This window comes from Merops nubicus, unplaced genomic scaffold (genome assembly GCF_000691845.1).
Source record: "Merops nubicus isolate BGI_N331 unplaced genomic scaffold, ASM69184v1 scaffold16987, whole genome shotgun sequence".
Classification (NCBI taxonomy): domain Eukaryota; kingdom Metazoa; phylum Chordata; class Aves; order Coraciiformes; family Meropidae; genus Merops; species Merops nubicus.
The window spans coordinates 5,879-19,612 of record NW_008618477.1 but is presented as its reverse complement, the minus strand read 5'-3'; the positions used below and the strand labels follow the sequence as shown (position 1 = coordinate 19,612).

Below are 13,734 nucleotides of genomic sequence, written 5' to 3'. Positions count from 1 at the left end.
CTTCTTATATTGGTTTGAAACCCATTTTCTTCTTTCATAGCAGAGACTACTAAGCATTTCACAGCTCCAGTTGAGAGTGAAATAAATTAAGATATACAGGGGACAAAAAATAGCATTAATATTCAAACTATATAAAAATCTATTCCCATCGTTAAGCAAACAATGGATATAATTTAGACTGGTTTAAGACTATAGCTCAGTGTAATAAAATCCAAACGAGTGGGCAAATGTCCTAGTTTATGGGATAAACATATCACAAAATGTGACTTAGACTATTTCCATTATTTAAAGTATGAAACTGCCAGCTAACTTTACAGTTAGAGCCCCAAGTACTGAAATCAAAGGCCAAACTTCTATTGATGTTAAGTATTTTTAATCAGGACTATTTTATTAGAATACAATTGAAAACTTTTGTTCTGGAGCTCATTATTTCTTACTCTTCTGTCTAATATTGTTACCACAAGTATTCTTTAGGCACAGGGGACAGTTAGCTCTCAGCTTTTAATGTTCATTTTCGTACTCTCCATAGACATCATCACCTCTTATTTGCTATCTAGGCATAAAGTATCAGTTCAGCTTTCTACTACAGTAGCATAGTTCACAGCACTTTTTTTTTTCTTTTTTGTGACAGCTTCCTCTTTAAAGTTTTTTAAATAATTCAGTCATGAAAACACCCCTTCAGAACTGCACTTAAAACCAGTGAGTCAGAAGAGAAGTAAAAGAGTAAAAATAAAGCACTCTCTCTCCTATTTTTTTCCAGTTGCATAATTCAAAGGTAATTCTGACTTCATATTGAACAGAGATGGACATTATTCATTAATATAGACTAGGGATGGGATACAAGATCAAAATGAGACATGATGCTCAATGTATCGCCTAAGGACATCTGACAGATCCTACAGCATCGGGAACATCTGGGTGGGGCTCACCTATATGGCCAACGAGCTATATGAAACCATGTTTCTGTAGAGCAGCAGCTGGAGGAGAGACAGTAAGCTCTAGAGCATCTCAAATTACACAGAACATCAACATTCAAGCAACCAGACAGGATGTTTAACATCTCATTATAAATCAATAGAGATCTCATCAGCATCATCAGTGAAGATTGAAGACCAATTCAATTCTTCAATTCAGTCTAAAGCAGACATCCAGTCACCAGTGAGTTGATTTGCTGTATTAGTTGTCTTAATCTCAAACTGAGTCCTACCACAGATGTCTTTTAAGTGTATCTTTACATTCGCCAATCCCAGCAGAATTCTAACATTCAAATAGTAGTAGCTGGGCCTTGTACAACCCAAGTAAGTTGAGAGAAGTTACATTATTTCCCTTCTCCAGTGATTCTCAAACAAAAATATACTCAACCAGCTTCTTGTTCTCCATTTCAGTTAAAGATGCATGTCAATCAAATAAAGGTTCATTTTCTTCATGGAGGAATTACTATGGACAAAAGGAAACTCAGCAGCAGAATCCTGCTTTGCTGCCTCCAGAAGGTAAAAAAAAAAAACAAACCAAAAAGCATTTGGATTTTGCCCTGGATCATTCCTCATCCACTCACCTATCTACATTAACCCTTTAGTACAAATCAGGAGCACATATTTTATGTGACTCCCCTGATCATCCCCACTTAACTTAGGTTATCACCTACATTACCATGGCAGTGTTGAAGGAAACCATCTTATCAAAAAGCTACAAAGCATCATAAATTAAGTTTAATTTGCAACCATCAAGAAACAAATAAAAATAGTACTTCAAAGCACAAGGGCTTTTTTTATTTTTATCTTTTGCTTTATTTTGTCTTAGGGAAAAAAATAAGTACATAAACACCGATGATAGCAACACATATGTTAACTTCAGACTTTCTTGGACTACATCCAGTTACAGGAACATCCCACGTGCTCCATAAACATGGAATATTGAGAATGAATGGCCTTAACATTTAAGTGTGAAAAAAACTATTATAGAACCTGTATCTCTACAGGTACCTCTACAGGTATCTCTACAGAACCTGCTACTCTTTTTATCTTTTGCTTTATTTTGTCTTAGGGAAAAAAATAAGTACATAAACACCGATGATAGCAACACATATGTTAACTTCAGACTTTCTTGGACTACATCCAGTTACAGGAACATCCCACGTGCTCCATAAACATGGAATATTGAGAATGAATGGCCTTAACATTTAAGTGTGAAAAAAACTATTATAGAACCTGTATCTCAAACAGTTATTGTCAGGACCCAGAGCTACTCTTAGGTAATGACTCCCCCGTTACATTCTTTTACATTTAAATATGATGGTGTATTTTCCTCAAAAACGTGTAGCGCTTGTAACAATATTTCAGTTAGTGTTGTTTGAGGAATTCACTTACAGAATCCAGTTTAGCTGCATTTTACATGCATGTAAAAAATATTTTTCTTTCTTAGATTTAGGACATATGGTCCACAAAAAGCCCACACAATGAATACAACTACCATTATGAAGATGGTAAATTTGAAACAGACATTATCAAAAATTAGACATCACAGATGGCATCAAAGTATATGTCCTAAAATGAAGAGGCGGTGGTCATATGTTGTATTTGAATGAGTAGGCAAAGACTAAGGAACTCACTACTTACAAGGGGCGGATTCAAGAAATGAAAATTAGTCTGAAAATAGAAAACTAACTAGACGGCTTTTCCCACAGTGATATCTGTTCCCATAGCACCTAATTCTGCCATCAAGCTTCACTGTCTCCAATATATTGTTTAATCATTATTTAACTATTGGTGTCACTCCCTCTCTTGCTCTTACACAATGCCTTTCTTCTGAGAATTGCAGAGGGTTTTACATACATCATAAGGTAAATAATAAGGTATATAACCTATGAGTGAATAGGTTCCACCTTTCACAAATGGGATGGAAATAGAGCTAACATGCCTCTGATTTACAAATTTTCTGAAGTCACAGTCTCACAGAAAAGATTACAATAACTAATTCGCTTTGGAAAATTACTGTGTCCAAAGTGAACTCTCCTGCAATTTGAATGCATCTTATTGCAGTAATATCTAACCGTGAAAGGGAAAGGGACGGTTATTTTTTCCTGAATCAGATTTTGGTGATATGTTTCATTACATGTCCAAAACAAGTGAACACTAACACCACAGAGGTATCAGTCATGACTCTCTAGCTGTGAGCAAGCTCCATTTCACACCTGTAAATAAATTAATTTAGGTCCTGCTATGCTTAAAAATGGCATCATATACTCTCCAACCTGAACAACCAACACAAATGAGTCCTTTGAATAGAAGTCTAAACATAAATTCACTGATTTATGAGTGAATGCATCTCTACCGAGTAAGGTGCCTGATTACTCAGAGCATTGCCATCAGCCTCAGCATTATTCAGGATGATTTTTGGAAACAGCAGGAAGCAGGCTCCTCTCATTCTTCCTCAGCCCATTTGAAGTTAAAGCACGTTCTATGAAGAAGCAAGGTGGTAGCAAAGCCCAGAGCAACTGTTTCTAATTGTTGTGATTAGAGAGTTGACAAGTAAAATCAGTCCAAGGGCACATGTAGGAAGTAATTTTGACAGAGACAAACTTTCTTCTCCAGTAATCCTATTAAGTGAAGCAATGTAGAGAAGGGGCTCACTTTAAAAGTTTTCACTGATAAATCATTTCTTTTCAGGCACCACCATTCTGTAAAGATCCTACAGCTGGTGACAGGACTCACATTTTTTGCTCATAATGGTCCCTGCAGTACTGCTGACTCTGTTACAGTGTGGAAAAAAAATAACCTTAGCTGGATAATTACGACCAGATCCTACAATGAGCTTTTAACTCTACAGGCAGAGGAACTGGCTCTTTGCTTCTGTTTGGGGATAGGTGTGGGTTTTTTTTTTCCTTTTGGGCAATATCAATCTCTGCAGCACTCTTCTAAATCAATAAATCCATTACAAAATAAAGGCATTTTCATCAGCTCACTTCAGCTGCTCTGCCAAAAGTCTTTAATAGCTGATATTTTTAGGCTGCTTTGTAATAACCAGCAGAACGGTGAATCTGTCCCCAACTGTTAATGATTAAAAAGTCATTTAAGGCTGCATATCTTCAAAGTATTAAAAATAATGATGCACCAGGACTGTTATGGGGTATGTTCACTTAATATAGCTCTAAGAAGTAAGTATTATTTACTGAAGATGTAGGTATGCATGTATGAGAGGGGAATGGAGCAGGACATATTCACCTGGAAAAGTACATAACACAGAAATTTTTCTCCAAATATTCTTTAGTGGAATCTGCAGCTCTTTACCTAATCTTGGAAACATATAGTCAAACAGATACAGCAGTATTAAATGGATCACTGCAGCCTCTGCAAAGGAAGATAAGTTAGCCTTTGGTACTTAGATATTCGCTTTCTGGCAGCTGGTCTTTCTCACAGACTTCTCTGCCAAGCAAAGATTATTTGGGATAGACAAGTCTGTGCTTTGGAATAAACAAGATCTTTTCTCTGATTGGTTGTTTGAAATGGATGCTTAAGATACAGATATCAGTACTGTCTGTCATGTGTATTATATAGCTTGAAGGGGTCTCAGAAAAGGTGCCAAGCAACACGAATACCTACATATGCCTAACAGTGCTTATGAATAGACACTATTCCAAAAGATACCAAGAGAAGGAAATCCTTCCCTCATACATTGCAACTCTGACAAGAAAAAGACAATTCTGTTTCCAACCCTGTGGGAGGGTGGAGATGAAAGAGTAGAAGGAAGAGACAAGACCGTGAGGTTGGCATAGCTGGAACAGTAACCTGGAGAAATTCACACAAAGCAATGTTAAAACCTAATGAAAGTATGAGGTGGTTTGATTTCTTCCAAAAAAAAATACATAACCCTTTGGGATCACTAACTACCATGTAACCAACACCAGCTGCACGTGGCATATCAGGGCTGCCAGCATTCATGTAACCCTTACTCACTCAACAAACTCATTGCCACATCCATGACTGGAGATGGGAAGAAAGTTACAAATGACCCCAGTTCCTCAGTGCCACTTTGTCAATCACCACTACTAAGGCTGCTGCTATAAATACAGCCTATGCTTTATCTGGAGCCCCAAAAGGTGGGTGGCCTCCTCTCTTTAAGCATTACTATCTCCTAATTCAGGCCAGGATGCTTCACTGGTGAGCCAGTGAACTGAAGTGAACACGACAAAAGTACAAACATTTTAAGACTTGTCAAAGTTTCAGTACTTTTTTTAAAATGCATGCACAGAAGCAGGACCCATCTATTGAGCAGCTGTCAATAATTACAGTTGCTGCTGCCTATGAGCAACAATGAAAGACCCTAAAGTTCTACTGATGGAATATATTCTTTTTGTTTCCCAAGAGATGTTCTTCAGCAAAATAATCCCAAACCAAACATATTACATACATGCACAATTACATCTGTAATGTGGATAAGCATTTGAAAACGACAGTTCCTCATAAATTCATCCATAAATTACTCCTAGTCATTTGCAGGTCTGATATAATTTAATACACCTTTACAGCCTGCAGATATCCTTGAACTCAGAATCTCTCCTTTTCATTACCAAAAGTGACATTTAATTGCAGAGGTGTTGAATCTTTGTTAAACTTTACTGTTACATACCTACTACCATTCACCACTTTGAATGTTTGCTGGCATTGTAGTGGTACAGATCTTTACGTTTGAATACTTGACATCAGCCAAGCCCTGCACTTTTCTTTTACCTGGAGTAGTGGATAGCTTGATGTCCTGCAATATTAAAATAGAAGTCAGTTGTATGTTTCATCTCATCAGTATGTCCAGAGACTTCAATCCAGTGTGCTATTGGAAGGCAGTAAACTCCATCCACTATGTTGCTCTCATCATAAATATAACTTCGATCATGGAGTGGCCCATTGCCTAGAACAGAAGAAAGAACAATTGCAGGATGCGTACCCAGAAAGTCTTCCGAAAGACTTGCAGATGTGAACTGAGTATTTAAGGCCAGGAGAGGTGTTTGCTGCCTGTTCAAATTGCATTTCTCATAACACATTATTAACACTTAAATAGTTGTAACAGAAGCGCTGCCACAAAGCATATGTTCAGCATTAAAAAAAAAAAAATAAAATTGCAAATTACTTTTTAAAATGTTAATGCTATATTAGACTCCCAAATCGTCACCTGTGGCACTTAAAATTTCAAGAATTATTAACTTCACTTAAGTTGCTCGTTTGATGTGTGACGATATGTGACCTCGGTGTTTAACATTTCTGCTGTGGGAGCTCCCTTGTGTGGGTCCAACTTGCTGTGGCCCAATGTCACGCTCTAACACAGCACAGCAGCATCACCTTGCCTCAGGCTTACTTCTAAGGAAATTGTGAAGCTATAAGAAAGACCTCAGAGAGACCACACAGTACGGCTGTGTGAGATCACAAAGGTAAAACTGCCATCAAAGGTAGGACTGGTGATACTGTGTTTGTTACCAGCTTAAAGCTTCAAGAGGAAAAGCACCAACAATGGAGACACCAAATTCTGAAGAAGAAAAGCAAGCAGGTGGCAGACAGCAACCCAGCAACAATAAAGACCTGTTTCAGAGCTGCCTGGCCAGCAAAGCCTCTTCAGGTGTCCTGTTGTGGGCAGGATGTATGCTGACTAGATTCTAGAAGCTCATTAAATCCTACCCGTCTCTTAGGTTTGCTAACTGATAAACAACCACTTTGTACTCTTCAGATGCACATCTCACTCACAGAGTCTGTTCATACACCATAAAAGTTGCCCAAAGTGACCTAGAGAGAAACAGTCACATTTACAATGACAAGCAAACACAATTACCTGACACAGCCTTGTCTAAAGTAAGAATTTTCTCTTAAGGTTTTCTACTACCTAATATCCATTACCCCTTCTTCTTCTCCTACAGCAATAGCATGAGCTTTAGTGCAGAAAACCAATTTTTAATACCATGCCAGAGTAAGCAACTTGAATTGAACCAGGTCATGCCATCAGGCAAAAGGTTATACAGCTTCTAAAAATTCAGCACATCTATTTCTCCCCACTCCCCACCATTTTTACATATTTACTGTAATACTAATTGCCATGCAAGAGTTATTGTGCAGATTAGAAGTGACCTAGTCTACGGCTTGCTTTTAATGTAAGCCTGTTGCACTTACACATTATTAATGATCTTAGAACATTTCTGAGTAAAATTATGCCCAAAGGAATATCTTCAATTTTACACTGCACATAAATGCATGACCAGCTTCCAAGCACCACATTTAGGGAAATTTGCTAAAGCATGAGAATTTGAGGATAAGTATTAGATTAGAGAATAAGACTAACATTTAATATTGAAGTTCAAACAACCTCGTTACTTCCAGGTGACATGACATTTTATCATAACCATGGAATTATTTACTAAAATGAAAAAGAAAATACTAGACAGAAAACTACTTTGTCTTTCTATATTGCTGAACCATTATGTATCATATGCAATGGTAGGACACAGCTTTCGATAAATAAAGTGAGCAAGATATAGGTCCTGAAGCTACAAATCTTAGCACTATATTTTTATCTCACATTTCTAACTGTTTACACATTCTTATCACTTCTAAACAGTACTTGAAGACAGCAGTATACACTGACAAATATAACAGTGGAAAAAAAAAAAAAAATCCATGGATGTTTATGACACTTAATTGACTTCATGTATTCAGTAAAATCTTTGCAACCAGAAATAAAACATCGCGCCTTCCCCATTTTACTCTCTAACAATTGTGTGTAGCCAAGCAGATCACCACGGCCCTGCCCTGCCATCTGAAGGCTGTGTCTGATCCTGACTCCCACCTACCCACAGGCAGATGTTCCATCCCAGCCTCAGGCCCATCCCCAATGCCTGGGGCTGGGACTGCCCCAGTGTCCCTGGCTGCCAGCCCCACCGAGTGCCCCTGCAGCCCCTAGTCCCCAAGGAGCCACCACCCCTCACTGCACCCTAGCAGTTTTGAGCCATGTTCCCAGGATCTCTGGCTCTTTTGCTACTCCCAGACCTATTTTTCCTTGTATGTGAGCGCCCTCATACTCTGGCTCCCTCAAGTACTGTCCCTTCCATTGCTCACAGCTGTTCCTCCTCTCTCAACAGGGTTTCTGCATGAATCCTTGCAATCGCAACCTATGATCTCCCTTTATTGCTTAATTTCTTCTTTCCTCGAGGTGCTAGTCAGTCCAAGGACTTGCTCTTCTTTGTCTTCATGATCTGACTTGCACCACTATGTGCTTATACTTTCTCATTTCCAGCTGCTGCTTTTCCTCAGTGCATGCACTTCTGTCATTTGCCAGTTTTATTATCCATCCTCCTTCTCCAGTTTTAATTCTAGGTTCTTTTTTTCCTTATTTCTCTATCATCTGCCTTCTTAAACAGCAGCAACCTCCTTGCCTTGTCACCTTTTCACCTTCACCATCATTCATTCCCTTACCTAGCCACACACAATAAGAGGAACCAAGAGTAAATTGCCACAAGATGTTTGTTTCATTTGTTCTCTCAAACTGGTTTTGTCAAGTCTCATTCTGAAAAGCTTCCCTCTCTAATTGTTATTTATCACTGTTGATTTTTCTGCACCACTCAACCTCACCTTCCTGCTGTGGCCTACAGTCAAACAGGAATCTTAAAAGGTATGTTTCCATCTGACTGCAGTACTCACGTAAGCAGAAACAGCTTGGATTTGTAACATTCTTCACGAGAATTGCACAGCTCTTTACTACTCCTTATGTTATATACTGATCTACGAATTAACAACCTTCTTATCAAAATGTCTGTGCAACAGAATGTATATGAATATACATGCAACATATATATAAATCTGTGTGTATATATAGTTGTGTATTTGTTGGATATATTTTCAACAAATACAGTTATATAATGTCAGACAGGAAGGGGAGAGTGCTACCATCTCCAAGAAATACTAATTTAGAAAACAGTATGATCACACTGAACCATGTTTAGGATGGTGAATTCTCTATTCCCTTTGCAATAGTTGTGAAAGAAGGCAATTACTACAAATTATGAGGATCTCACTACCTAGGCAATATCCAAATGATACACAAGTGCTTCTCGTCACAGTTTGCTTCACAAGACACATTTAACAAATAAGTTTCATAAAAGACAAAGTTGTTGTATCAGTTCACATCATGCTTCTTCTAGCAGTCTGTCACAGGAAAACCATCATATTTTGGATGCCATAAAACAACAACAGAAAGAAGCACTTTTAGAAGCAGAGCCAGGTGACAGGTTTGGAGGAGTAATGCAGAACTCATTGGTAATTTATAGCTGCTATATAAGGGCTAAAGACTGAATTCTCTCACCTTTATCTTCCAGAGTAATTTAATAGAAAATAAAAGCCAATGAAACTAGCTTTCATTCATGGTAAGTTATCATAAACTGTGTTTTAAATAGAAGACAATTAGCATTACTTACACATTTTGTTAAATATTTGCAGAATGTACATAGCTAGGAAAATGGGAACAGCTTGGATGACAAACAGAAATCATTATCTGGATAACCTTCAGTTCTTCCTTTTCCACTCCTATCTTTTCAAACCTTCCCTCGTGAGTTTTCTCTGTCTGAAGCAAGGTGCCTCAACCTCGTGGTACGAGGTATGTCGAGTAACACATGCCTTAGTCTCATCTTGGACCCTTTAGCTTTACTGATGGAGCAGGATTCTTGCATCTCATCTCTGTTAGTGTTACGTGACCCCATCAGACTCAGACAAGCTAGCCCAAGACTTCTTACAAGCACTGGAAGAGCTCATGCCAAGACCAAAATAGATTTCACAGGCAGGATAAAAATCCAGCACACTAAATGAAACATTTACTCTCCCCTCCCTCACCACAATCAGACAAGCAAAGTCCTATTTGGATTTGGATTCCTGGAGCATGGGGACTTTCCCATGACCACAACAGCAAGTTGGGATGGGTGTTAGCTCCAGCAACCAAGAGCACCACAAATCAAAAAACCACCACTTCCTCACTTGCACTCTAGTCAAAGGCCTCCAGGAGCAGCTGGTTAGTTTGGGAGGAAAAAGAGCATGTGATGAAGGCAGTGGGACCAAGCTCAGCAGAATCCAACTCTTCTTAGTGCATCAGAAATGTGTTGCTGCACTTGCTGATTTCTTACCTCCTGTTCAGGTACTGGAAAGAAAAGAGAGTGACCAGTGCAGACTTAAGTGCCATGAGACTGCCTGTACACAGAGTCTGGACATGCCTGCTCATGTCTGAAGCCACTCACACCCACACCAACTTCCTACTCCACTTAAACCTTGTCATATCCCACAGGTCCCCATTATTTGCTTTACCTGAAAAGTCACCACACCTCTGGACTTTCTAAGTGACTTCACTGAGAAATCGGAGGCAGCAGCCCTTCCCCACAGAAACTTCATGACTCACTTCTCAAACACACAAAGCACTTCATAAAGTAAGTTACCAACACTGAAGGCCTAGAGCTGAAGTTTAGTTTCTGTACCTGAAGTTTGGAAAGGTCTCACCTACAAGCTGGGAAGGCTATCTTGACCATACCTATCTATCACATCTATCAGGGTGCCTCTACATCACCATCCAGCATGGCACAGAGAACATGCAGGGTTTAATTTCCTGCAATCCAACATGCTTCCAGGACCACAAGTGCACATCACATCTTTACCAGCAATAAAGTGTGCACCCCTGGCCAGTCCCCTGCACATAACGCTCAGGCACAGACTGAATGCCTGGAGGACTTGGCATCCCTGTTAGAAGCTGGGTGCTCTAGCCTTCACTCCATTAGGAAGGAAACAGCTTGAAGCACATCATTGCTGTGTGTGAGGATATACTGCAAAACCTCTAGGGGATCTGCAAGGCAAATCCTCACCAAAAAAAACCCTTTGGTGCATAAATTTTTTATACTGTTTCCCACTATGAATAGAATGTAGAGAATGAATGAATGGATGAATTCTCATGCAGAGAATGTCATGTAGAGAATTCTCATGTAGAGAATGTCTCTACACTGACATTCTCCCCAGGCTTACCCAAACCCTTCATGAAGACTTCAGGATATTTTGAATAAAACCCCTATGACACCACCAGTCTGCAGAGTGGGAATTCACCACAACTCCCACTCACACGCCCTGCTCAGACACAGCAGCTGTATGCCTCTTCACCACCTGTTTGCAAGATGGGAGAATTGGTCCCAGAACTCAAATGTTGCTCACAGCACACAACACCAGACCACAGGGTAGGCTTCTGGGTACTTTTAATATGAAATAATTATTGGGGTGAAATTTTAATTTTGAATTTCAATTTTTCTGTTCCTGGAGTCAGTAGTAAAGCAAAGAAAATCACATCTGTTTCCCACTCACCTGTTCGTCTTTGAAGAAAACAAGAACAAATGCCATTTGAAGAAAGGGCAATATACAACAGGAATTACAAATTTTTACAGCCAAAACCACTTCTAAATTAATATTTTTCTTCATGTTATTTTTACTCATAATTGCTCCAAGTAGCAAAACATTGTTTTAACTATTTATTTTTGGAAGCCAAATACAAAATCATTTGAAAATATGGAAGATTCAACCATAAAGAAGGGGAAGTTAAATATCTGGACAGTACTGATCCTCCTGCTAATTGACCAAGTGTACTTCCCCAATTAAAGACAAAAGGAATTTAGAAGAGCTTATTAGAAGACACAGGTGCTGGTTTAAAGGATAAGGTGGCATTCCTTTTCCTTCAGTAAGGTCCAGAATGATTTTATTTAAATTCTGCCTTTGTGACTCCTCACAGCAAAAGTGCTTATCTGAATCAGAAATGTAAAAATGTTTCTAGGCACTAAAGGATTGCATTTCATCTGCCGTGGATGGCTGCACAGTGGAATCCATAGATGCTGGTAGGGAACTGCTGGAGAACAAAGCAACCAGCGGCCCTGCTTACAGCTCAAGCCTCATAAGAGGGCTCTTTCAAAATCTGCATGACTGCATGCATGGCTCCTGGTTTAATGCATATGAAGGGTATTAATGTGGTATACAAAGGAAGCTGGCTGCACAAACGACCACACGAAAGCTTAAAACCAAAGACCTCCACATAATTGATAAATGGCACTAGCAAAAGATGGAGACGAGAACAAAACAAAGGAAAAATAGATGAAGATATAGTAAGAAAAAGACATCCAGAGATCAAGGGCTGGAAGAAGATGAGCAGAGACCAAAATAGGATCTCCTGAAGTTTGACCTAATCACATACAGTAAGAGAATACAAAGAAAAAAATTCAGTTACTATTTTATTACAGCTGTACTGATGATATGAAAAAAGTATAATCCAACAGTCTGCCAAGAGCACAGACTCATTGACACAGAGGACATCAGCAATACAGATTGTATAATGTTCTGGAAGAGTGAGACTGGTGAAATTATCAGCTTGATCTCAAAAGATAATGAGCAAAATCTGGGTCAATGAAATTTCTCAGCACCATTAAGTGTGGTGAGTGAAAAAACCATGAATGAACTAAAAAAATAAAGATTCCCTCTTTCAACTGTCTCTGCAGAGCTCTTTGCTGCAAAGCTACTTGGTGTACTGCTCAGTCACAGCTCTCCCAGCTACCAGCTTGCTGCATACCTTGCTGGAAGGTTTTTGTTTGTTTGTTTGTTTCTTTTTGCTTTTTCCTGTGTGAGGGAAGGTATGTAGAAACTCCAGGGCACAGCAGTGGCTATAGAGGAGCTGTCGGTCTCATTCCTGCCTTAGGCACACCCTACACCACAGGTGTACGCCTTCCAAACCCCAGCAAAGTCATTGTGTCTCACAGTTCACCGCTCTCTTTGAAAAACCACAGGGCTACTTAGATGATAAGGCAACCAACAAATCCAAACAGCAAGCGAAGAGTCAATTTTCAGATCATTTACTTATAAATTAGTAAGAGCAAAGATGTACTTTTTAATCTTTGTCATAATTTTTGCATGAAGCAGCAGGCTTTACACGTTAAGTCAAAATTTTAAGGATGTCTAAATATTGTGAGTAATTACATTTACAATATTAACCAAGGTCCTTTAACAAGGTAAATGAACATCTTGAGTTCACACTTAGAAACTCCCTTGGAAGAGTTTAATAACATCTTAAACAGCATCAACACCCTGGGGCAGAGGAACTGAGAGGTGCTGAGGAATAGATTTTAAAAGAAAAAAGAACAACAGGAGACATATGGGCAAAACAAAAAAATACTCCTAAATGCAGGATTTAAAACATTAAGTACTTGCTAGCCTCCTTATCTTTCATACCAACATGACAACAAATGAAAACAGCAGGTCCCATTTTGGACACAATTCTCACAGTTATCTGAAAGTGTTATTGCGTTGCATCATTACCAGACATTACTCTAATTGAACTTCCTTCACTAGACCTAAAATATTCAAATTTACTTACCTTTTACATCAGCTTCCGTCATGAAATTCTTCCAGATGACTAAACTGCCTGAACAAAATTGAGTCTCTGATGTCCTGAAATAGGATCTGTCTCAATCCTACCAAGGCTGAATTGCTATTGATTGTTATTAAACAGAGGTAGGGGAGGCTGACTTCCTTCACTGCAACTGAGCAAGGTCAGGTATTTAAGGAGTTTGAGTCTGCCAAAGGCTCTTACGCTGGAGTCCCCCTTCCTGAAGTCTCAGCAAAGCCCCTGAGTAGCTGCCCTTTGTTTTTATACCTCTGACAAATAGCACCAAATAACACATTTGAATTCTATATGTCATGT

The 13,734-nt window shown here is 39.0% G+C and overlaps 1 protein-coding gene across 1 annotated transcript in view; it reads right to left on the bottom strand.

Annotated features, from left to right (window-relative positions):
- The window catches only part of EPM2A (epilepsy, progressive myoclonus type 2A, Lafora disease (laforin)), a 32,237-nt gene extending 18,808 nt beyond the window's left edge, over positions 1-13,429 (bottom strand). The window contains exons 1-2 of the mRNA XM_008943470.1: positions 13,408-13,429; positions 5,727-5,901 (exon numbers count right to left, since the gene is read on the bottom strand). Coding sequence (XP_008941718.1) covers positions 5,727-5,901; positions 13,408-13,429 — 197 coding nt within the window. The remainder of the gene's footprint in view (positions 1-5,726; positions 5,902-13,407) is intronic.
- Between the last annotated feature and the right edge of the window lie 305 nt (positions 13,430-13,734).